The sequence below is a fragment of the Engystomops pustulosus genome, chromosome 3, assembly GCF_040894005.1.
Source record: "Engystomops pustulosus chromosome 3, aEngPut4.maternal, whole genome shotgun sequence".
NCBI lineage: Eukaryota > Metazoa > Chordata > Amphibia > Anura > Leptodactylidae > Engystomops > Engystomops pustulosus.
Window position 1 is genome coordinate 47379570 of NC_092413.1, and position 25208 is coordinate 47404777.

General features: G+C 44.1%; 1 protein-coding gene across 5 annotated transcripts in view; it reads right to left on the minus strand.

The window, feature by feature from the left end:
* Positions 1-24370, minus strand: part of NINL (ninein like) — an 81950-nt gene extending 57580 nt beyond the window's left edge. For 2 of the 5 annotated variants that reach the window (XM_072140701.1, XM_072140698.1), the window contains exon 1: positions 23972-24073. In XM_072140701.1, coding sequence (XP_071996802.1) covers positions 23972-24062 — 91 coding nt within the window. In that variant the 5' untranslated portion in view covers positions 24063-24073. Of the gene's footprint in view, positions 1-23971; positions 24075-24164 lie in introns of those variants that run through there. The other 3 variants (XM_072140700.1, XM_072140699.1, XM_072140705.1) reach the window with 3 other exon arrangements.
* Between the last annotated feature and the right edge of the window lie 838 nt (positions 24371-25208).

A 25208-nucleotide genomic window follows, 5' to 3' on the forward strand; every position in this document is an offset into this window, starting at 1 on the left:
AGTAATATTTTATTGGTTGCCCAGATATGGATATGTTCCGACTGCCCTAGAAGAGTTTTGGTGATTAATCTTCTCACTTCCTGCTGAGAATATGAGTCCATATACTTTTGGTTGACAATTCTGTCACATTAGAGTCTTCATCCTGAACTAGCCAACCAGCTGGCCAGACCTCTTACCTATAGAAAATATTTTGCCCATTAAGAAACAATAAATCCGGCAAAGAAGATCCACTTCTCTATGGAGCAACTAGAAGCCAAAAAAGGGACAACATTTCCCATCTAAACCTTCAGAAGTTGATCTCTTTAATTCCCAGACAGGGGTTTTACCAAATTTGATTGTTCTCCTCTATCCACAGATCCTAGAATTTGGATCCCCTTTAATCACAAAAATGGAGGTCCTAGTTTCACTTACTGATGGAGCACCAGGGCTCCATTCAATATTACATCTGCAAAGAGTTTGTATGTTCTTTCTGTGTTTGCGTGGGTTTCCTCCAGGTCCTCAGGTTTCCTCACACACTCCAAAACATACTGGTAGGTTGATTAGATTGTGAGCCCCATTGGGGACAGGGACTGATTTGGCAAACTCTGCAGCGCTGTGTAATCTGTGTGTGCTGTATAAATAATGGAATTATTATTCTTATTATAAGAGCCATCGAATTGTTAGACACAGTGCTATGCAATCTCCGGCACTATCATAGACCATGAATGGGAGAGCTGCCGAGTGATGTGCCTGTCAATTTCTGAAGCTGACACAGCATTGAATGGAGTGGCACAATGCATGTTTACCTTGCTTCTCCATCATTTAATGAGAATGACATTCATGTGATCAGTAAGGGGGTTCTTTCTTGTGATGAGGGGGGTACCAGCAGGCAGACTCCCACCAATTAAAATGTTATCCAATAAATAGGGAAGGGAAGGTATAGAGTGATTACATAGACCTTTCTCACCTTTTTTTTAGATGAGTCTCCCTTCCAGTTCTAAAAGTGTTCCATTATCATTGTGAATAAAACACGGGTCTATGGGATTTGCAATTTACTGCCCTCTGTTTTCATTTGCATCTTACACAGCCTCCAAACTTTTTTTGGAAAGGCGTTTGTATTAGAGATGAGCGAACATGCTCGTCCGAGCTTGATGCTCGGTCGAGCATTAGGGTACTCGAAACTGCTCGTTGCTCGGACGAATACTTCGCCCGCTCGAGAAAATGGCAGCTCCCGCCGTTTTGCTTTTTGGCGGCCAGAAACAGAGCCAATCACAAGCCAGGAGACTCTGCACTCCACCCAGCATGACGTGGTACCCTTACACGTCGATAGCAGTGGTTGGCTGGCCAGATCAGGTGACCCTGGGATAGACTAGCCGCTGCCCGCGCTGCTCGGATCATTCTGTGTCTGGATGCCGCTAGGGAGAGAGCTGCTGCTGGTCAGGGAAAGCGTTAGGGTGTTCTATTAGCTTACTGTTAGGCAGGAGTGATTCTCAAAGAACCCAACAGCCCTTCTTAGGGCTACAATAACGTTCTACTTTTTTTATTTTAATTTGCATCTAGTACCATTTTGTGAGGAATTAGCAGGGGGACTTGCTACCGTTGTGTTTAGCTCTTAGTGGCACACATATCCATAGCAAAGACCGAAGTGGGAAAATTTAGTAGGGGTTGGATTTCAATTAGGCACTAACTCAGTGTCATCTCATCTGGCATAGTAGTGTGCTTTGATACTTGGCTAGAAAATAGCCATAGGAGAATACAAAGAGCTTACTTACGCCTACAGTAGCGTTCTATATATTTGATTTCTGGTTGATCTGCTGGTGGCTGTACTTTCTGCAGTGCATGTACTAGCCAATTCTGAGCAATTTGTAGTGAGACTTGCGACCGCTGTGTTCTGCGCTTAGTGACGCACATATCCATAGCAAAGACCGAAGTGGGAAAATTTAGTAGGGGTTGGATTTCAATTAGGCACTAACTCAGTGTCATCTCATCTGGCATAGTAGTGTGCTTTGATACTTGGCTAGAAAATAGCCATAGGAGAATACAAAGAGCTTACTTACGCCTACAGTAGCGTTCTATATATTTGATTTCTGGTTGATCTGCTGGTGGCTGTACTTTCTGCAGTGCATGTACTAGCCAATTCTGAGCAATTTGTAGTGAGACTTGCGACCGCTGTGTTCTGCGCTTAGTGACGCACATATCCATAGCAAAGACCGAAGTGGGAAAATTTAGTAGGGGTTGGATTTCAATTAGGCACTAACTCAGTGTCATCTCATCTGGCATAGTAGTGTGCTTTGATACTTGGCTAGAAAATAGCCATAGGAGAATACAAAGAGCTTACTTACGCCTACAGTAGCGTTCTATATATTTGATTTCTGGTTGATCTGCTGGTGGCTGTACTTTCTGCAGTGCATGTACTAGCCAATTCTGAGCAATTTGTAGTGAGACTTGCGACCGCTGTGTTCTGCGCTTAGTGACGCACATATCCATAGCAAAGACCGAAGTGGGAAAATTTAGTAGGGGTTGGATTTCAATTAGGCACTAACTCAGTGTCATCTCATCTGGCATAGTAGTGTGCTTTGATACTTGGCTAGAAAATAGCCATAGCAATAGGATAGCATTGTTTGGTTTTAAAAACTCAAAAAAAAACAAAAAACACAAAAAAAAACAAAAAACACAAAAAAAAACAAAAAACACAAAAAAAAACAAAAAAAAGTTAAAAAAAAAATAAAGTTATAACTCTCATTTTAAAAATGTTTAACCCGAGGGCTAGGGGTAGAGGACGAGGGCGGGGACGTGGGCGTCCAACTACTGCAGGGGTCAGAGGCCGTTGTCCTGGGCGGGGTGAGACACCACCTGCTGATGAGGGAGCAGGGGAACGCCGCAGAGCTACACTCCCTAGGTTCATGTCTGAAGTTACTGGGACTCGTGGTAGAGCACTGTTGAGGCCAGAACAGTGCAAACAGGTGATGTCGTGGATTGCTGACAATGCTTCGAGCAATTTGTCCACCACCAGTCAGTCTTCCACGCAGTCCACCCATGTCACCGAAATCGCCACTCCTCCAGCTCCTGCACCTCAGCCTCCTCCCCCCCAGTCTGCCCCCTCCCAGGAAAATTTGGCATTTGAACCGGCATACTCTGAGGAACTGTTTTCTGGACCCTTCCCACAGTCACAAACCACTTGTCCGGTTGCTGCTGAGCAATTTTCCGATGCCCAGGTTTTCCACCAGTCGCAGTCTGTGGGTGATGATGACCTTCTTGACGTAGTGGAAGTGTGTAAAGAGGTGTCCGACGATGAGGAGACACGGTTGTCAGACAGTGGGGAAGTTGTTGTCAGGGCAGGAAGTCCGAGGGGGGAGCAGACTGAGGGCTCGGAGGATGATGAGGTGACAGACCCAAGCTGGGTTGAGAGGCCGGGTGAACACAGTGCTTCTGAGACGGAGGAGAGTCCTCGACCAGAACAGGTTGGAAGAGGCAGTGGTGGGGCCAGACGGAGAGGCAGGGCCAGAGCTGGTGCATCAGCGCCAAATGTGTCAACTAGTGAAGCTCCCGTGGCGAGGGCTCTTGCGGCGAGGGCTAGATCTTCAGAAGTCTGGAGGTTCTTTAAGGAAACACCGGATGACCGACGGACTGTGGTGTGCAACATTTGCCAAACCAGGCTCAGCAGGGGTTCCACCACTACTAGCTTAACTACCACCAGTATGCGCAGGCATATGAATGCTAAACACCCCACTCAGTGGCAACAAGCCCGTTCACCTCCGGCCGTGCACACCACTGCTCCTTCCCCTGTGTCAGCTGCTAGTCAGCCCCCTGCCCAGGACCCTGCCACAAAAACCCCATCGTCGCCTCCACGATCCTCCACAGCATCCACCAGCGTTCAGCTCTCCATACCCCAGACGCTGGAGCGGAAACGCAAATATAGTGCAACCCACCCGCACGCCCAAGCCCTTAATGTGCACATCTCCAGATTGCTTAGCCTGGAGATGCTGCCCTATAGGCTAGTAGAGACCGAGGCCTTTCGCAACCTCATGGCGGCGGCCGCCCCTCGGTATTCGGTCCCCAGCCGCCACTACTTTTCCCGATGTGCCGTCCCAGCCCTGCACCAGCACGTGTCAGACAACATCATCCGTGCCCTGACCAACGCCGTTTCTGACAAGGTCCACCTGACCACGGACACGTGGACGAGTGCTGCCGGGCAGGGCCACTATATATCGCTGACGGCACATTGGGTTAACTTGGTGGAGGCTGGGACCGAGTCTGACCCTGGGGCTGCTCATATACTGCCGACGCCGAGGATTGCGGGGCCTACCTCGGTCCAGGTGTTTCAGGCCTACTATGCCTCCTCCTCCTCCCACCCCTCCTCCACCTCCTCCTCTGAACTACCATCCGTGGGCACGGCGCCATCAGTCGGTAGCTCTAGGCACAGCAGCAGTGCCGTCGCTAAGCGACAGCAGGCGGTGCTCAAACTGCTGAGCCTAGGCGACAAAAGGCACACCGCCCAAGAGCTATTACAGGGCATCACGGCGCAGACTGATCTGTGGCTGGCACCGCTGAACCTCAAGCCGGGAATGGTTGTGTGTGACAACGGCCGTAACCTGGTGGCGGCTCTGCAACTCGGCAGACTGACACATGTGCCATGCCTGGCCCATGTGTTAAATCTGATAGTTCAGCGTTTCCTCAAGACATACCCCAATCTGTCTGATTTGCTCACGAAGGTGCGCCGCATCTGTGCGCATTTCAGGAAGTCCAGCCCAGATGCTGCCACTCTCAGGGCAGCGCAGCGCCGCCTCCAACTGCCCGCTCACCGACTGTTGTGCGACGTGCCCACGAGGTGGAATTCAACACTGACCATGTTATCCAGAGTTTACCAGCAGCGCAGAGCGATTGTAGACTGCCAGATGTCAACTTCCACCAGAACTGGTAGTCAGGTCAGTCAGCTTCCTCAAGTCTACAATGAGGAGTGGACGTGGATGTCTGATATCTGTCAGGTGCTGAGTAACTTTGAGGAGTCAACACAGATGGTCAGTGGCGATGCCGCCATCATCAGCCTCACCATCCCGCTGCTTGGCCTGTTGAAAAACTCTCTGGTCAGCATGAAGTCGGAAGCTTTGCGCTCGTCACAAGAGACAGGGGAAGAATATTCCCTTGTTGATAGCCAAAGCACCCTCAGGTCTGTTTCTCAGCGCATATCGGAGGAGGTGGAGGTGGAGGAGGATGAGGAGGAAGAGGAGGAGAATGTTGGCGAGACACAAGAGGGGACCATTGTTGAGTCCTTCACTGTTCAGCGTGTATGGGCAGAAGAAGAGGAGTTGGAGGAGTTGGAGGAGGAGGAAATGGACAGTCAGGCCAGTGAGGGGAGTGAATTCTTACGCGTTGGTACTCTGGCGCATATGGCAGATTTCATGCTAGGCTGCCTATCCCGTGACCCTCGCGTTCAAAGAATTTATTCCAGCACCGATTACTGGGTGTTCACTCTCCTGGACCCACGGTACAAGCAAAATCTTCCCACTCTCATCCCTGCAGAGGAAAGGAGTGTGAGAATGCATGAATACCAGCAGGCCCTGGTGCACAAGCTGAAACAGTATTTCCCTTCTGACAGCGCTAGCGGCAGAGTGCGTAGTTCTGCGGGACAAGTAGCGAGGGCGAGTAGGCGAGCAGGCAGCTTGTCCAGCACTGGCAAGGGTACGCTTTACAAGGCTTTTGCCAGCTTTATGTCACCCCAGCAAGACACTGTCACCTGTCCCCAGTCTCGGCAGAGTAGGGCTGATCTTTACAGAAAGATGGTGAGGGAGTACGTAGCTGACCATACCATCGTCCTAAATGATCACACAGCTCCCTACAACTACTGGGTTTCAAAGCTGGACATGTGGCACGAACTGGCGCTGTACGCCTTGGAGGTTCTTGCCTGCCCTGCCGCTAGCGTCTTGTCCGAGCGGGTTTTCAGTGCAGCTGGTGGCATCATCACCGATAAGCGTACACGCCTGTCGACTGACAGCGCTGACAGGCTGACGCTTATTAAAATGAATAAAGGCTGGATTTCTCAGAATTTCCAATCTCCACCAGGTGAAGGAAGCTCAACCTGAATAATTGATCCACTCCTCCTCCTCCTCCTCATTTTCCTCCTTCTCCTCCTCTTTGTACAGTAAAGCAGAGGAAAATGGCTATTTTTTGACAGGGCCCACTGGCTCTTGCTATAGTACTTCATGCATTTAATTTTTCTGGAGGGCCACCTACCCGGTCCTCTGTTTGAAACAATTTTTGTGAGTGCCACATACAGGCACTCAATCTATTCCATTTTTCTGGAGGGCCACCTACCCGGTCCTCTGGTTTGAAAAATGTTTGGGACTGCCACATACAGGCACTCAATCTATTCCATTTTACTGGAGGGCCACCTACCTGCTCCTCTGGTTTGAAAAATGTTTGGGACTGCCACATACAGGCACTCAATCTATTCCATTTTACTGCAGGGCCACCTACCTGCTCCTCTGGTTTGAAACATTTTTGGGACTGCCACATACAGGCACTCAATCTATTCCATTTTACTGGAGGGCCACCTACCTTCTCCTCTGGTTTGAAAAATGTTTGGGACTGCCACATACAGGCACTCAATCTATTCCATTTTACTGGAGGGCCACCTACCTGCTCCTCTGGTTTGAAAAATGTTTGGGACTGCCACATACAGGCACTCAATCTATTCCATTTTACTGCAGGGCCACCTACCTGCTCCTCTGGTTTGAAACATTTTTGGGACTGCCACATACAGGCACTCAATCTATTCCATTTTACTGGAGGGCCACCTACCTGCTCCTCTGGTTTGAAAAATGTTTGGGACTGCCACATACAGGCACTATCCAAATTAAATTGTCTCCATAGCAGCCTCCACACGTTGTCTCCATTGCTACCTCCAAAAGTCGTCCATATAGCTGCCTCCATACATCGTCCCTTTATCAAACGAGGTGTGTCAGGCAGAAATTTGGGTTGTTTTCATGGATTCCACATCAAAGTTGTTAACTTTGTCGCCACCCTGCTGTGTTATCCACAAAATATACTGGCAAACTTTTACCATTTAGGGATATTATTTCAGCGCTTCTTGCGCATCTGTTTACATTCCCCTCACCCGGCATATCCTAAACTTATAAGAACGCTACTACACTTGATCTTATACAAAAGGTTCTTAGAAGTGCTGTTTGGGGAGTAGCCTAGAGACAGGGGCTTGGATTGGCGAAAGCTCGCCTGGCAGCGGAGCGCCAGCTCCATGCGCATCATGCGCTTCTTGCGCATCTGTTTACATTCCCCTCACCCGCCATATCCCAAACTTATAAGAACGCTACTACACTTAACTTGGTGCAGGCTGGGACCGAGTCTGACCCTGGGGCTGGTCATATACTGCCGACGCAGAGAATTGCGGGGCCTACCTCGGTCCAGGTCTCAAAGGCCTACTATACCTCCTCCCACCCCTCCTCCACCTCCTCCTCCTCCTCCTCCGAATTACCATCCGTGGGCATGGCGCCATCAGTCGGTAGCTCTAGGCACAGCAGCAGTGCCGTCGCTAAGCGACAGCAGGCGGTGCTGAAACTGCTGAGCCTAGGCGATAAAAGGCACACCGCCCAAGAGCTATTACAGGGCATTCCACATCAAAGTTGTTAACTTTGTCGCCACCCTGCTGTGTAATCCACAAAATATACTTGCAAACTTTTACCATTTAGGGATATTATTTCAGCGCTTCTTGCGCATCTGTTTACATTCCCCTCACCCGCCATATCCTAAACTTATAAGAACGCTACTACACTTGATCTTATACAAAAGGTTCTTAGAAGTGCTGTTTGGGGAGTAGCCTAGAGACAGGGGCTTGGATTGGCGAAAGCTCGCCTGGCTGCAGAGCGCCAGCTCCATCCCAAGATCCAACTAACATAGTTGCAGCACCTTTAATCTACTACTAGTTCACTGCCTCCATAATAATAATAATAATAATCTTTATTTATATAGCGTCATCATATTCTGTAGCGCTTTACAAATCATAGGAAACAAATACAAATGTAATGTAACAGAGCACAACATTTGTATGGAACAACAGGAGTGAGGTCCCTGCTCGCCAGAGCTTACGGTTTATGAAGATGATGGGGTAACACGAGGTAAAAGAATATTTAATGGTCAAGCCATTCTTCTTAGGGAATAGAAAAAAATATAATAAATGGAATTGCTGTCGCTTGAACCACTCAGCCGTCATCTTATATACCAGGTCCAGGGTGAATGGGACTGCAGAGAAGTCTGGTGCCTGTTGGTTGCTGGATAACAGATGGGAGGACGACACAGGACGGGTTAGTAGAAGAGTTAAAACTTCATGCAGTTAATGAGTGTTATAGGCTTGCCTAAAGAAATGGGTTTTAAGAGCACGTTTGAAACTTTGGAGGTTAGGTATTAGTCTGATAGTCCGGGGCAGAGCATTCCATAGAATTGGTGCAGCTCTAGAGAAGTCTTGGAGACGCGAGTGGGAGGTCCGCACTAGGGTAGAGGTTAATCTAAGATCACTGGCGGATCTAAGAGCACGGGTTGGGCGATAGACTGAGATAAGAGAGGAGAGGTAGGGGGGTGCAGCATTATACAGAGCTTTATGGATGAGGGTTATTATTATTTTAAACTGTATTCGAAAGGAGACTGGCAGCCAGTGCAGCGACTGGCATGAACTGTAAGCATACATGGTCCCCTTATCAAACGAGCTGTGTCAGGCAGAATTTTGGGTTGTTTTCATGGCTTCCATGTTAACTTTGTCGCCACCCTGCTGTGTAATCCACAAAATATACTAGCAAACTTTTATCATGTACCGATATTATTTGAGCGCTTCTTGCTCACCTCCTTTGGTTCCTCTCTGACACCCATTGGTTTGAAGCCTGAGTCCAATTAGGGTATGTCGCCATGCCACTCTCTAGCCTGCTGCCGCTGCCTCTGTATGCCGTCCCCTATAGTGTCAGGGTCAATTATTGGATGTTTTAGATGCTATCTAGCTTCATTCTGTCACTCTGTCATGGCCATGCTGTTGCCCATAATTTTGGCATAATGGTGCGATTAGGCAGCCTCAGAGGCATCCATGCATGCTGCCCCTGCTGTTTCCTGTCCATTTCCGTGGTGTTTCCATCCTTTTCTGAGGTTCCCAGGTGTTTGGCCAAGCTTCCCTGTGTTCGAGTCTCCCATTGACTTCAATGGGGTTCGTTATTCGAGACGAGCACTCGAGCATCGGGAAAAGTTCGTCTCGAATAACGAGTACCCGAGCATTTTAGTGTTCGCTCATCTCTAGTTTGTATATGCGAAGTGGTAAAATTTCCAGATGCATGAATGAGACGGCCGAGCTCTGGTTCTGTTTAATCTACGATGTTTACAGAACTCCTTTCCTCCATCACATGTCAGCTGCTGTTTTAACTAAGCCCAGAGCTTCCCGTAAGAAAAAGGGCTGATGCACAGCTTTTATTCACTATTAGAAATTACAGTTTAGGAGTTAGTTGCTCTTAGTAGCATTCTGTAGTATTAACTAATCCGTTGAAACAAGAACTAATTGATAGCCTACCTTGTCTATGAAAGAAACTTCTCAAATTTAATCCCCTAGTGATGTTTACACGATAAAAATAATTTTCAACACCTTACTTTACAATTTCACTTAGTATTATTGCCGTTTATAGATTCTATAAGTGATTATAATTGTAAAATTCCAGAATGTGGGCAGGGACTCTCTAAGCAGACACTACATGATTCCTCTGTGATTTGAGATGATGTGTGCTGACAATGTGCTTAGATTATGAGGGTTCAGGGTTTATCTACCATTTTATTTAGCTTCTGAACATTCCACTAGGATCTGACACATAGAAAAAGATAGATGAGAGATCAGAGTCATGAGGTGGATATAAGACACAATTCAGCTCTGCCATCTCACTTATAACACACACAATCATCTCTGCTACAAAAGACCTTATCTTGTCAGTAGCTAGAAGAGTAAAAATCTGCATGATGCTGCTTGGTGGTCTTGTAATGCAGGTGGGAGGGGCAGGAGGCACAGAACACTACAGTGTGCAGAAAAGAGAAGCTATTCATGAGCTATTCACAAGTATCCGATCATAGTCAGTAGATTTACGGTCAGATCCAACAACAAACAAAATTGTAAACACCAGGAATGATAGAGACATTTTTGTTAATAACACAGAATTAGAGAATGTGTTATTTTGTTATCCTGAGTATATTTAAAAAACTGTCTATGTGGGACTACCCCTTTAAGTCGCTGACCCAATACCGAACTCCCTCCCTGAATTGTCATAGTCCCCCTATACAAAATTTGATATGTAAATTTAGAATATTTAGGTTATATGCATGATTTTTACAGGTTAAATTTACCATCTTTAGGTCTAAATAGAAAACAGAGCTTAGCTTATATCTTTGTTCTCTGTGTTAGTTTCTGGTGCAAGCAGCTGCTAAAAGAAGGTTCTGGATCTGATATTGATGGGCTATCATAAGATAACCATTTCTAGCACCCTTGAACCTCAAAAATCTCTAGCCAGATCCTTATTGAGGATCCAAAGCAGTCACCCACAATCTGATCCAACCTCGAGAACCTTGTCTAATTATCTACACATCACCAAATGTTAGCTGTATCCATAGATATAGGAAGCTGCATCCCTTGTGGCTCATTAGACATGTTGGGGAAAAAGATTAAGACCTACAGGGAATGTGAGCCTTGAAAGTTTCATCATCCATCTTCTTTGAATATTCTTCTCCAGCGGAACAGTAGAGCACTGTATCACAGAGGATGGCATATAATGGCAATCACCGGTATAGTCTTTAGAGTTCAGCAGTCTAGAAACTGTAGGAATCTAGCAGTGTAACAGTATGTCCACACAAGCAGATACATTGTGAATCCCACTTCACCAAACTGCATACTGAAAATCTGCATTATCAACAGCAATGTGAATGGCATTAAAAAGAAAAAAACAAAGAAATGAATTGCCAATACGAATGGCAGAATTTCAATTTGAGGTTTTCAATGTAAATTTTTCACTATGCAATGCATAGAGTGAAATCGAAAGCAAATCCTTAGCAATAATGCCAAGCATCCCGTCTAAAAAAAAGTCACCGATTGGAAACCTACAGCTGCAAAGGCACAGAATATGGGTCGTCTGTGGATATACCCAAAAAGTAGATCCACATATGGTAGATTTTGTTGCAGAAAATTCTGCAGGTTAAAATCACTTCATTCATCTGAATGGGGTTGTTTTTGGGCCATTCCATTGAAATTAGCAAAATTCTGCTGCACAGCCTTCAGAAAAGCTTTCCATGAGTAGGACTGAATTTCTACGTTGAGGAAATGGTGAAGTGTAACACACACCACCAAGGCTAAAATGTTGGATGTTGGTGGAGGGCAGCTTAGAGGCTAGGACTGGATTTCTCAGAGTTCGGTTTATTGTGAAGAACTTCAAACAGAAGCAATAGGCTAATAACATAATCCTTGGAAGGAACAGCAGATCTGTCAGTGACTGGAATATATGCCCTTTTTGGTAGAGGAGCTGGATGAGCTCTGCTGCATGGGCAGCTGGCTCTGGTACAAACTTCTGGGACCTCCAACCTGTCTCTTTACATGAGGTGAGATAGGCTTAAGAGCACATTCTCTCGGAATAGCTGGAAGCTAAGAAGTAGTGAGACACTAAACTTGGTCCTGTTTCCTAACAGGTTAGCAGAGAAAGTCCAAGTCCCAAAATAACAGTGCTTAACTTATAAACCCTTTATCTATGGGCACATGCTGGGGAACCAGCGAATGACAACCATGCAATTCTGCAAATGTAACATCTTCTGCAGAGTTACCATCAATACAAGGTAATTTAACTCTTACTGAATACAAGAAAGCAGATAATTTATTGACAACTGTGCTGAACTCCATCACTTGGTGGTAGTGTTCTATCACAAGTGGGGCACAGCAAAATGTCAATGCAGTTAGGGGGATGATGGTATAAGCACCTGCCTGGTTGAGTACAGGCCAGTAGAAAGACACCCGAGATGCTGGGACCAGTGGCATGTACCACAGAGCAGACAATGTCCATTTACCAGTCCATATTACACTTGGGCATGCCTCCCACTGAGTTGAATAGGAAATGCTCATCAAATTTTCACAAGATCTCTATAATCTCAAATGATATGTATATCTGCTCTTTATTTTTCAGGCAATGTGAACAAATCCTTATATAGCTTTAAAAACCACTAAATTAAGATCATAGTGTACTTGCTTATACCACAGAAATGTTCTTGCACAATAACAGTAAGCTAGTGTTGTCTGAAGTAGGTTTTATTTGTTCTCTATGATATAAATATTCCCTTACACCTCTGTAGTATCATGAAAGGCTGAAAGAGACATAAACAGTGCCTTGGAACAAACTTTGGAATACCTGTGGTTACACTAACAAAATATCCCTACTCCACTCCACTAAAGTTATCATGTAAAGAAGATGACAGCCAGACAATAGCACAGGACAGACCTGGGTAAACAGAGACATTCCTTTAGCGCATATGAAATCCCTGGTCCCGAAGAGAATATTTATATCCTTCCTATAAAACTACAATAATAATATTGTATGCATAATAAACTAGAACTAGCCCAAACACTATGATACCTTAAAAGACATCTACCACAAGACCAAGGATTATAAACCGAGCACACTTACATGTTGATTGCGTGCCCCCTCTGGCAGGATCTGCACTTCGCTTTGCTTCTTATTCCCTTGTTTTTACCAAAAAAGGCTTTTAAAACTATGCTAATAAGCCTGATGGGCTTTCCGGGTTCTATAGCTGTTAATTGAGCCTGAAGCCCTTCAGGCTCATTTGCATCATTTGTAAAGGGTTTTTTTTTTTTGCCTGAAGCCCCTCAGTCTCATTTGCATAATTTGTAAAGTTGTTTTTTTTTGTAAAAACAAGGTCACACAAAGCTAAAAAAAAAAAAAAAAAAACAGAGGGGGAAGACACCAGCATGTAAGAGTGCGTGGTTTACAACCCTTGACTGTGGTGGTAGATTTCTTTTAAATGGCACCTGCTGCAAAAACTGCACCAACCTGAGTTCTCTCTATTTATAAAACCCAAAAGAGGATTAGGTCTAACTTAGTGTAACACACTCTAAAATTGCCACCACCCCACAAAAAAAAAAATGTACTAAAGTCTTACTACAGACACATTTCTCATGCTTGAGGTGGACCTACAAAGTATAAAACATAGTAATACAGGCAGTCCCCGGGTTACATACAAGATAGGGACTGTAGGTTTGTTCTTAAGTTGAATTTGTATGTAAGTCGAAACTGTATATTTTATCATTGTAGTTCCCGACAATTTTTTTTTTTGCCCCAGTGACAATTGGAGTTTCAAATTTTTTTGCTGTAATAGGACCAAGAATTATCAATAAAGCTTCATTGCAGACAATTTTAAGCTGATTATTGCAGTCTGGGACTATTTTAAAGCATCCAGAGAGCTTCACCAGAGGTCACAGTGGGCAGAGGGGTCTGTCTGTAACTATGGGTTGTCTGTAAGTCGGGTGTCCTTAAGTAGGGGACCGCCTGTATGTCATAGTAATATTGTCTAGGTCTCCCATCATACAAACCTTTGTAATGAAGTCATTCACAAAGCTACATGTCTCATCCTGTCACTGGAAGGAAAGATGATGTGCCCATTCATTATACTTTTAATAGGTAAAGGACTTTTTCACAGACATTAGTTTTTCTGTCCTAGCATTTAAGAGTAACTAAACCTTTAAAGAATCCTGAATAGTAATATGTCAACGTTGTTATATGCTTTATTAAAGGGGCATTTTCATGTAGACATTCACATTTAATTTAATTTAACTGCCATGTAGATACATTTCTTCAATTGGATGTTATTGAAAAAAAAGGTGCCTCTGTGACGATACATTCCCATAAATGTTTACATACGGTCCCTTAGAAACATAAAACTGTTGTTCTTAGATGCGACCACCGCTTCTGGAACGATTGTACAAAGAAACAAATTGTTTTTGTATATGAAATGGACGGAAGTTACATCCGCCCTGTGATAATGAGCGCTGAATCCAGAAATCATGTAAGCATCAACAGGACATGCATGCCCACCGAGGTGGTGTAGTGGTGGTCATATCTAAGGACGGCTACCTTGTTTCTAAGGGACAACATGGCAACATTCATGGGAAATTAGCTTTACAAAAAGTTAATTTTTTTAATAACATCCAGTTGAAGAAATAGATATACATTATGCATAAGAACTAAATTAAATGCTAATTATGATAAAGATTTTCTTTAAAGGGATATTGCTATCATCAAAATCAAGCATAATAAAGTAAGGACAATAGCTCAGAAATCCAGGTAATGTGCAGGTGGTAATTTTCTTATAGTTAAGTTCATTAGCATAATATTAAAGTTTATTTTAGAAGAAAGGAGGTCATGGATAACAAATAAAAGAATAGTCACAGTGCCCAGATCTAGGATTAAGTGCCCCTGGTTTTCCATGCTTGATTTTGAAGGCAGATTTCATTTAACACCTTCCTGACATGTGACATAGTAGTACACCACACGTCGGGTGCATGGAGAGGGCTCACGGCAGCAAAGGCTTACAGGTAACACTCGTGATTGGTCACAAAAATGGCAGCGCATGGGAGCCGCCATGGCGAACATCTCACTTCCGTGACGTTAACAGGGGTCGCCGATCGGTCGCCATGTCAGCCTCTTCTGAAGACCCAAGGTTGTCTCGTTTTAACCCATTCATTACATTAGCACATTGTAATAAATGAGGAAGAAAATTCCCATATACTGCCATTCTGTAATATGGCAGTATATGATAGGATCGATCAGACAACCTGGGATTTAAGTACCCTAGAGAGTCTGAAAAATAGTAAAAATAACAATTAAAAAAAGTAAAAATGTATAGTAAAAAACCAAAAAATTCTAATTACCCCCCCCCCCTTTCCCTGGAACTGATATAATTATAAAAAAACTGTAAAAATCATAAACACATTAGGTTTCATCACATGATCACAGCATGCCTCTGTGGACTTCTACTCCTTACCATGCCTCCACGGAGGCATGCTGTAATTTCATGTGATCAGATACATACAAGGGCTTGAAGTTTCCGAAGTAACAGGACCTTAGATGACATCACCATGCTCACATGACATAAAGGGTCCAATGATGGAGCGTAAAAACAGAGCTCTCTATCAATGTTCCACACAGGAGCATATTCTAGCAGTGTGACTTTTGGGAAAAAGTAGGCAAGTAAAATTTAGTATGCAGGACTTTAAAGGACACCTGTCATCAGGTCTGTGTCACTAGTCCTGTCACTACTACCTGTTGGAGCATCTCACAAGGATCCCATCCCAGCCTTTATCTAGTTATTTCATACATTATTCATTGTAAAATCATCTATTCTTTATCATATAAATGAGGCTGGTCACATGGTCAGAGGCAGTGATGTCACACCTGTTACCCCTCCCCTCTCCTCCCCCTGCTCATGTCTGTGTGTAATGTATAATAAATGCTGCATCCACCTAATATACAGGTGAGAGACACAGACATCAGCTACACATGAATCTGACATGTTCTGCTGTAACATGGCTGCCTGCAGCTGCTGTATCTCTCCTAAACACACACACGCACACACAGGCTGCAGGGGGCGTGGCCACCAGCACCAGGAAGCACATCATTATACAGCCTCACACCATTATACAGGCTGTCAGTCATGCACTGGGGGTGTGGCTGTGCCTCCCACTCATGAATAGAGTGGACAGCTTGAATATGCTAATGCTTCATTGGACATTTCACAGGTCATTTGCATACAGCTTTAGGACCTCATTGCTTAGGTTTACAGGCATGTAGAGGGACAATGAAGGGATAGAGGCAATGCTCTCTAATGGCAGTTTATGAAAATATATTTAGTTTAGGGGGCTTATTTTGCATGACGGGTTCTCTTTAATATCATCCATTAACCACAGGTGAGTTGCATATAAGTTTACAAACTGATTATTTTAACACTGCTGCCAGTGTAATGAACTATTTAGGAATAAGGGCAATGCTTTTTTAGTTTTCAAAGTATTTATTTTTGGTTGGATAACTTGCATGACAGGTTCTCTTTAATTAAAACTTCTGTGTTTTTTTCCGCTCTCTCCTACAGAGAATGGTATATTAACAGTCCGTAAAGACAATTTTGCTATGTTTTTTATGTACCGTATATACCGGCGTATAAGACGACTTTTGAAGACAGAAAAATCTTCTGTCTTCTCTGGGGTCGTCTTATACGCCGGTAATCGTCTTATACGGCGGGTACCGGTCCACGGAGAGGGCTCACGGGCTGAGCCCTCTCCATAGCCGGTAAGTCTTTGCTGCATATTGCAGCAAAGGCTTACCGGTAACACCCGCGATCGGTGCTAGCACCGATCGCGGGTGTTTGCACAGCGATGGCTGCCGGCAGCCTCAAAAAGCTGCCGGCAGCCTCAAAAAGGCATCGGGGGGAAAATACTCACCCTCCGTTGGCCCCGATGTCCGCGCTGTGCTGTCTTCAGTCTTCCGCGCCGTCTTCTTTCTTCTGCTGGGCGCCGCCATGTCTTTCCCCGGGTCGGTGCCTAGTATGACGTCAGCAGCGGCGCGTCATACTAGGCGCCTGCCGGGGAAGATCAATGGCGGCGCCCGGCAGAAGAAAGAAGACGGCGCGGACATCGGGGTGAGTATATAAGTTTATTTATTTTTTTTTAATGCTGGGCTGGGCTGGGCTGTATACTACTGGGGGCAGTGCTGTATACTACTGGGGGCAGTGCTGTATACTACTGGGGGCAGTGCTGTATACTACTGGGGGCAGTGCTGTATACTACTGGGGGCAGTGCGGTATACTACTGGGGGCTGTGCTGTATACTACTGGGGGCTGTGCTGTATACTACTGGGGGCTGTGCTGTATACTACTGGGGGCTGTGCTGTATACTACTGGGGGCTGTGCTGTATACTACTGTATGCGTTGGAAAAGGGGTAGTCTTATACGGCGAATATATCTTAAACTCTATATTTTAAACAGGAAAGTAGGGGGGTCGTCTTATACACCAGGTCGTCTTATACGCCGGAATATACGGTAGTTGTTAAAGCCACACATATGAGTATATATATCAAGGTGAGAACCTATAAAGCAGATGGTACTTCCCTTTTTTTTTCAATAAATTTCTTGTTTTTGTTTTAAAACCCCAAAATGTGTGTCTTCATCGTCAGACATTCTCCAGATAATTCCTGAGTTCTTACGTGATTTGTTTTATACAATGACATCCAGGTGGATCTCCTCACACGGCAAGGGAGGAGATGGATAGAGATAATCACTACCCTTAGGGCCTGCATAAAGACGTCATATTCATTGCAAACTATGAAGCGGCTACATGTCAGCTACATGGGGATAACCACCACTGTACAGATATCCCAAGTCATTTGAGGACCCACAGTGATAAGACGGACATGTAATAATCCAGAAACCAAGAAGCTTTCACCAAAATGTTTAACAGCCAAGCATGTGTCACTATAAATTAGGAAAGGTCCCTAGAAATCCGGCTCTTACAAAGGCCATTGTATAATCTCTTTATCCTGTGTGGTTGCCATAGAATTTCAAGTCAAAAAGATGTTGACTGGGGGTCGATGGACATTGTCTTTTCAGGCTGTTAATACATAAGCCCTTTGCTTTCATAGTCTGAACTCGGCTCCTGTGAAAGGACACAGAATAGTACTAGGCTTCTATTGTATTAGGAGTTTCTGGTTTCAGCCTGTCATCCAAGACCAACATCTCTACACGTCAGTCACACCACATCAAAGCTAATTAAGTCCCAATGTTACAAGATGGTGGGGAATGAAGGAAAAGGGACATAATGTCCCAATACCCAATGGGAAAATAAAATTATGTTAAAAAATAAAATCTCTCCGTCTATAGTGCCCTGGCTGTAATTCCAACTTTCCAACTACATAACTGGCCGCAGACACTATAAAAGGTTTATACTGTGTAATATGTATAAACTATGCAACATAGTGCATTAAGTGTGCACTATGTAATAAATCTATCAAGTGATACAAAGTCAACTGCCCTAATTCTTTACTGTAGCCATATGTCATGGTAAATGCCCCGCAATGGGCAAGTCTAATTGAGTGCATAATAAGTATTTATTAAGAGCGGATTACAGAGTCAGGAGATTGATCCATAGAAACTCAATTTCAACCACAGTACAGTCATACGTAATAATGTGCCTCTAATGTTACATGAGCTACACAGCAGTAAGTGCTGTATACAGTGTTATGTCCAATTTACCCAGAAGAAAGAAATTAGCAAGTAAATGCAAACAATGGGGGAACTTTTTTTTTTTTAGCACGCCCCGCTCCGTCACGCCTATAGCACCGCAGTAACCCTACTTTTACTCATTTACTGTTCTGTACTCACTGCACCACTTTTCTAATTTCTCTGCCCAAACAGGTACATAGCAACACATATTACACAAATCCTAATAACACTTCATGCTAAGTAGAGAGATGATGTGAAATCATTGCCAGACCACTGAACCATACTAACCTCCCATAGAAATTACCGGAACAACTAAGCTTTTTCTGGCATCAACAGGCAAGTTAGCAAATAATTGATACAGGCGGTCCCCTACTTAAGAACACTCGACTTACATACAACCCCTAGTTACAAACGGACCTCTGGATATTGGTAATTTATTGCACTTTAGTCCTAGGCTACAATGATCAGCTGTAACAGTTATCACAGGTGTCTGTAATGAAGCTTTAGTGTTAATCCTGATTCTTATGACAATCCAACATTTTTAAAATCCAATTGTCACAGAGACCAAAAAAGTTCTGGCTGGGGTTACAATGATAAAGTATACAGTTCCGACTTACATACAAACTCAACTTAAGAACAAACCTTCAGATCCTATCTTGTATGTAACCCGGGGACTGCCTGTATTGTTTGTGTCATGAAAAGTTATACAATTTTCCAATATACTTTCTGTATCAATTCCTCAAGTTTTTCTAGATCTATGGTCATATGTGGGTCATGTGATGTCACACAGATACAATACTAAAAAGATGTGCACCTGTGTGACATCGAATGTCCAGTTTCTTACCATAGGACGTAAACAATGAAGCTTCTGATAGATTGACAGCAAGCGGAGATATAAAAAACTGTGCAGAATTGATACAGAAAGTATATTGGAAAATTGTATAACTTAATTACACAAGCAATATACATTTACTGTACTAGCACAGTACAAGTGCAGTGAGCTTAGACCTCACGTATGCAGCACATATACAGAACATGGCTTATCTACAGTATGGTTAAACCATGCATCCATAATATAGATGTGATGAAAATGACAATAGTTTTTTTAGATTTAATAAGAATCCACAAGACAAGCAGAGCCCATGAGCCTAAATCTGAATACCACTAATTTCACAGGTACAGTATGAACTAAAACCAGTCACTGGTCACTGCACTATACTAGTTGCTTCTGAAGACAAGCTCCAAACACAAAATCTCCTGTTCTGTTCCCCGGAATATATTGGGACACAGCTTGGCTTAGCAGCTTATACAGTAATTTTAATAAGCAGCTGGTGAATGTAATATGGAGTCACTGCAGGTGACCAGATGGCATTGGCTTACAAAGGATATTCGCTCCAGACGGTCTGGGCTGCTAAAATCCCCTTTCCTTTGCCAAAACTGCGCAGATATCAAGCATAAACCAGCAAGTAGCTTATTAGTATTATATACTAACAAAAATGGCTATTTCATGCTTTTGCACAAACATAAAGTAGATTCCTTAATGTGTCTAATTCCATCTCACAGATTTACAGTATAGTAACACAGATTTATACACAGGGTTTTCTAGTTTATAATAGACATTTGAACATCTCCACCTATCCAAACTCTTTGCCTTGTTTAATAGCTCCACCGATTCCAATGTAGTAGGAGCTTTCCTTAAGGCTATATTCACACGAACGTATGGGGGACGTATATACGGCCGATATACGTCCCCCATACGCTTCTATGGGCGCACGGCACCCTACGGGAGCGGTACGGTGCCGCACACGTGCGGCACCGTACCGTTCCGTACCCGGGAAAAAGATAGGACATGTCCTATCTTTTCCCGTAATACGGCGCCGTGCGCCATAGGTTGCTATGGAGAGGGGCGGGGGTGAGCTGCGCTCACCTCCTCCTCCTCCTCTCCCCGTACACTGCCGTTGCCCGCTACGGTACGGGCGGGCAACGGCAGTGTGAATATAGCCTAAGGCTGAGAACACACATTCAGTTTCTCAGATGTTTTTGATGCCATAACCAGGAACGGAGTAAAAGTAGGAGAAGTAGCACCTTTCAATTATTTGATGCAACCCATTATCATCCACACCTGCTTTTGGCTCCAAAAACTGCATCTGAAAAACCTAAAGTGGTTGTCTGGGATTAAAAAAAAAAAAAAGTTATGTCACCACATTGGTCCACAAAAGAAACATGATGTTAAACTGCCTTACAACAGGTTGGTATTACATATTCCCTTTAACATCTGCCGCTCCTGTTGTTAAATTCCGTGGCTTCTACATTTAGACTTAGGCTGGCGGCACAAGTGGCGTTTTGAACCCGTTTTTGGGCCGTTTTTTAAGCAGTCCTTCAAAAAACACATGTGTTTTCAAAAACACTGCTTAAAAACTGCCTAAAAACAGGTTCAAAATGACACGCGTGCCGCTGGCCTTAGGGTGCGATCACACTAACCGATTTGATTCCCGGGGTGTGCCACCGTCCAATCACATGTGTGTTTTTATGGAAATGCATGTGATAGGTAACCAGCACCCAGTGTTTTGTATTGTATTGTGTTGAGTAAATCCCCTTTAACTCATCAGGCTGGTCCTGTGAAGAGTAGAGACCTATTGTACAGAGAAAAAAATATATGAAAACATGAGCAAAGGAAAACCAGGGAGGTTGTCCATAATACTTTCTTACCTAAAATATACATATTTTTGATGAATGATGCATCTAGAACCAGGATCCCAATGAGAGAATGTGTACATGTACACCAGCCATGTGTATGTAGATTGTAAGACTTACAGAGTAACTCTAAAGGTTTTTTGTTTTGCCTATTATCTTTATTACCTATATTCAGTAGTTTCCTTGCTATAGCCCTCAAATTTCCTTAGTGCTGCAATGGCTGCCTCCACATGCTGATAAGTCCTGGAATCTGTCAGAGGAACATAGTGTAAACAAACTCTGCTCACAGAGGAGGAAGCCAAGAGACAGGCAATGTAGCAGAGCTGGATGTGTATGCAGATGTCTCCTGCACAGAATAGTGAGGTGCAAGATCTCCCTGTTCCCTATCAGTCCCCCCATCGCAGTCTGTGATTCTACAGAACTTTATCAGTCTGTCTCCTGTCCTTATTCTGCTTCCTTTCCCCCACCTTAATCACCTGCAGTATCAGCTCTGTGTTTATAAGCTATTAACCCTTAGTTCTCACACCGCACAGGCTATAGACTGCATGTAACTGGGTTACTTATGATTTCTTTCACTTATTACATGTTCCCTGCTCCTCCATGTGATGGAAGCTGCCAGGCTGGTCACCATGTACATCCTGAATATACATTGTGCAGTGTTCAGTGGATTTACTTGTGGGAAAAGTAAATGGATTTAATGGTAAATTACTTTGAGAGAGAACACAAGGCATCATGGGATCTGTGGGCAAGCTAACTGGCCTCAGCCTCAGGGCATAGACTGACAGATATTAGTCTCCACCCACTTCACCTCTGGTGAGTGAGATTTTTATGAAACACATTCATAACAGAAAATTCCATAACTTTGGAAAGAAAAGGACGAGCAGCACAAAGTAGGCACTCTTGTGCTTGTTTTCAAAGGTGAAATCACTATAGCTTTACAGTTACGCTTTAACCCTATGCCCCATGTGCGCAGTTATACAAGCCTTTGCTTTAGGGACCCTTGATCCTATATAATGCAAAATGATGATGTAACACATATGCACAGACCCTTTTGTCCATATACATCTTGCCAGAATGCTTTTTTTTGGCAAAGCCTGCACAGACACCTGGACTAAAAATCCAGCCGTGCCAATATATTCTATTTCATTTGCACTTGTTTCTATGCATGTCCTCTCCTGACCTTTTGGTAAAAGGCTAAAGTCATACCTATACAGCTACCACACATATAGATATACACATATACATACACACAGTAAGTGCCATGCAAGGATTTATCCTTTCAGCTTTCCCTATCGGTAGAGACATTTTGGCATCTTGTAACCCATTCATTTCCAACTCCTCAATATCCTGTCTAGTAGAAGAGAAGGCAGCGCTTTCTTTCAGTGGAAACAATGACACATGGCTGAAACGTCTCAAGACCGCGATTTATGCTTACATATCCAGACGTAGTGAATGTCTATGTTCCTAGCACTTGTGGGGGCAGCCTGATCACCGATCTACACAGAGAAACAGGCAATCTGGGAAATACATTATAACAAAACTTCTGATAACTAACATCAGAATGATTCCAGAGATAACACATAAGTGAGGAAACATTGAAGCTATACTCTGCTTCATACAGATTCACAGCCTGCAGAAAGTCCACCCAGACCCCATATTTTCTTGCCTGATACATTTATATGTAAATATATAAAGATTATTAATTATTATAAATATATGTATTAGGCAGCATTCACACGACCATAGGGGGAGATATATATATATATATACACGACCGCAAGCTTACGGCCGTCCATAGGGGCCCCATAGGCCGGCAATGGGCGCATGGAGCGATATGGTGCCGCACACACGGGGGAAAAGATAGGACATGTCTCATCTTTCCCCGTGTTACAGCACCATATCTCTCTATGGAGAGGGGAGGGGTCATCACTCCTCCATCCATGCCCGAATATGCTCGCATGAATGTAGCCTTATGGTGTTTTTACCTACAAGCGCTGCTACAAGAAGAGAAGGCAAAGAGACCAGGGGTTAGCACATAAGCCCTAAATGATAATATACAATGAACTGAGATCTTCCGCAGGTAAAGGGATTCCACTCATCCCAGAAGTGGGCGATTCTGGTTACCACGTCACTGTTAAGGTGGTGTCACATGTGGCGTTTTGAACCCTTTTTAGTCGACTTTTACTCATGCGTTTTCAGTCTGTTAAAAAAAACGCATGCGTTTTTTAAAATGCATGCATTTTTGTCCGGTTTTCCCAATAATCTTAATTTTAAAAAAATGAACAAAAACAGATGCGTTTGTAATGGACTGATAACGCATGACTAAAAACGGGTTCAAAGCGCCACGTGTGACACCACCCTAATACACCCTTCTCCGATCTACCAGACAATACACCATCACCACAAAGACCACTTCTATGAGAAGCCCCCCACTACCGCAGATGTCCCATGACAAAAAGTCTCAGGTCTTCCATAAAGTAGACCTACTGACTATCTTCTTTATGAATATTGAAAAAACTGTGCATCAGCGTGCATCTTTTTTCCGCTATAAATAACGGATGCGTAACGGAAGGTAATGGTGAACAGAAAACCTTCTCCGTTATGCTCTCCTAAAACTGAAAGCGTAACGGAAGGCTCCAACACAGGTGTGAACTGGGCCTTAGAAACTTTTTTTAATGCAGTTCTGAATGGTCTTCTCAACAAGTTCTCTTATTAACACAAGGCGTCTTTTCACGTTTGCTATGAGGCATACATACGTTTTCAGCAAAATTCTTGTTAAAGAAAACATACACCGCTCTGTATATACATTTTCGTGCTGGATGCTTGTGTATGGAATTATACCATCCATAGTTTAAAAAAAAAAAAAAACTTGAAAAATACCACCCAAAGGAGGCCAAAAGAGCAAAAGTATAGTAGGGAAACAGATATAATACAAATAAAACATGAAAGATGGGAAGATAAGAGCCTGGATGCTATCAAGTTCATTCTACTGAAAACTTTGAAAAGTTACCCAATAAAAGCTGACATGAAGTAAGTGACCCCCTTGCAGATGAGTGGCCATTGTGCAGTCCATGCAGGTGGCAGCTATCTCTCTCCTCCATCCTGCCACCAGGGCAATGCTCCTGAGCCCTGTGCTGCAGTGATGGAGGCAGATAGATGCACACAGCAGGACACAAGTAAAGTACAAAGCGCCCTCCTCCTACCTGGGTCCCTCTCATAGCGGGTGCTGGGGCGCAGGGCTCCCGGGAGACATGGGTGCTCACACTCACAGGACTGTACGTTAGGACTGTGCTCCTCCTCCCGGAGTCAGCTCCAGATGATCGCTGGAGAGGGGGAGTCAGGCTGGAGGTTGGGACACTCACCCTCTCCTCCTCCTCCTCATCTCCCTCCAGCACCCACACTACAGGAGACTCCATACAAGTGTTATACGACACCTTCTCCTCCTCCTCGCCCCTGCTGGACTACGCATAAGGCTGCCCCCTGCTGTTAGGTTATGGTACTACTATGGTCCCCAGAAAAGTGCCACACAGGCTCTTCCCTGTCTCAACCTAAAGACATCACGTGCATTGTTTAGTCCTACATAAATATGTAACATTTAGGCCCCTTTCACACTTGCGTTTTTCATGCGTGTGTTCTGTGTGTGCTTTTGACATGCTTTTTTTTTTGTCACGCACCTTTAACTCTCAGCATGCTCTAATTTTGCAAGTCACACGCGTGAAAAACGCACCATACAAGTCTATGGAGATGCATCAAAACTGCATTGCACTCTGAGACACATGCAAGTCCAATGCATTTTTCACGCATCAATTGCCACAGAAAAGACAGAGCTCAGTCCTGAGTCCTTTTCACACACGTTATCTGCACATGAGAAATGCATTAAAAATACATTGAAAACGTGCATGAAAAACTGAGACACTGAACAAACTCTGACTGAAAACTGACTGAACTCTGATGAAAAATGCCCAAACCCTGATCGCACCCTGATCAGACAATGACATTACCTGCAACGCAAGTGTGAAAGAGGCCTAAGGGCTCATTCAGAAGGGCGTTTTTGAGGTACGTATGCTATCTATTCTTTTTTTGCGGAAGGCATAATGAGTCATTGATTCCTATAAGGCTCCATGCACACGCTAAGGGGGTGCAGGGGAGAAGAGGAGAAACAAGCTCTGCTCATCCCTCCCCTCTCCATAAAGAATTGTGGCGCACAGCCGTGTTTACTGCGGAGGATAGAGCACACGGTTGTGCTC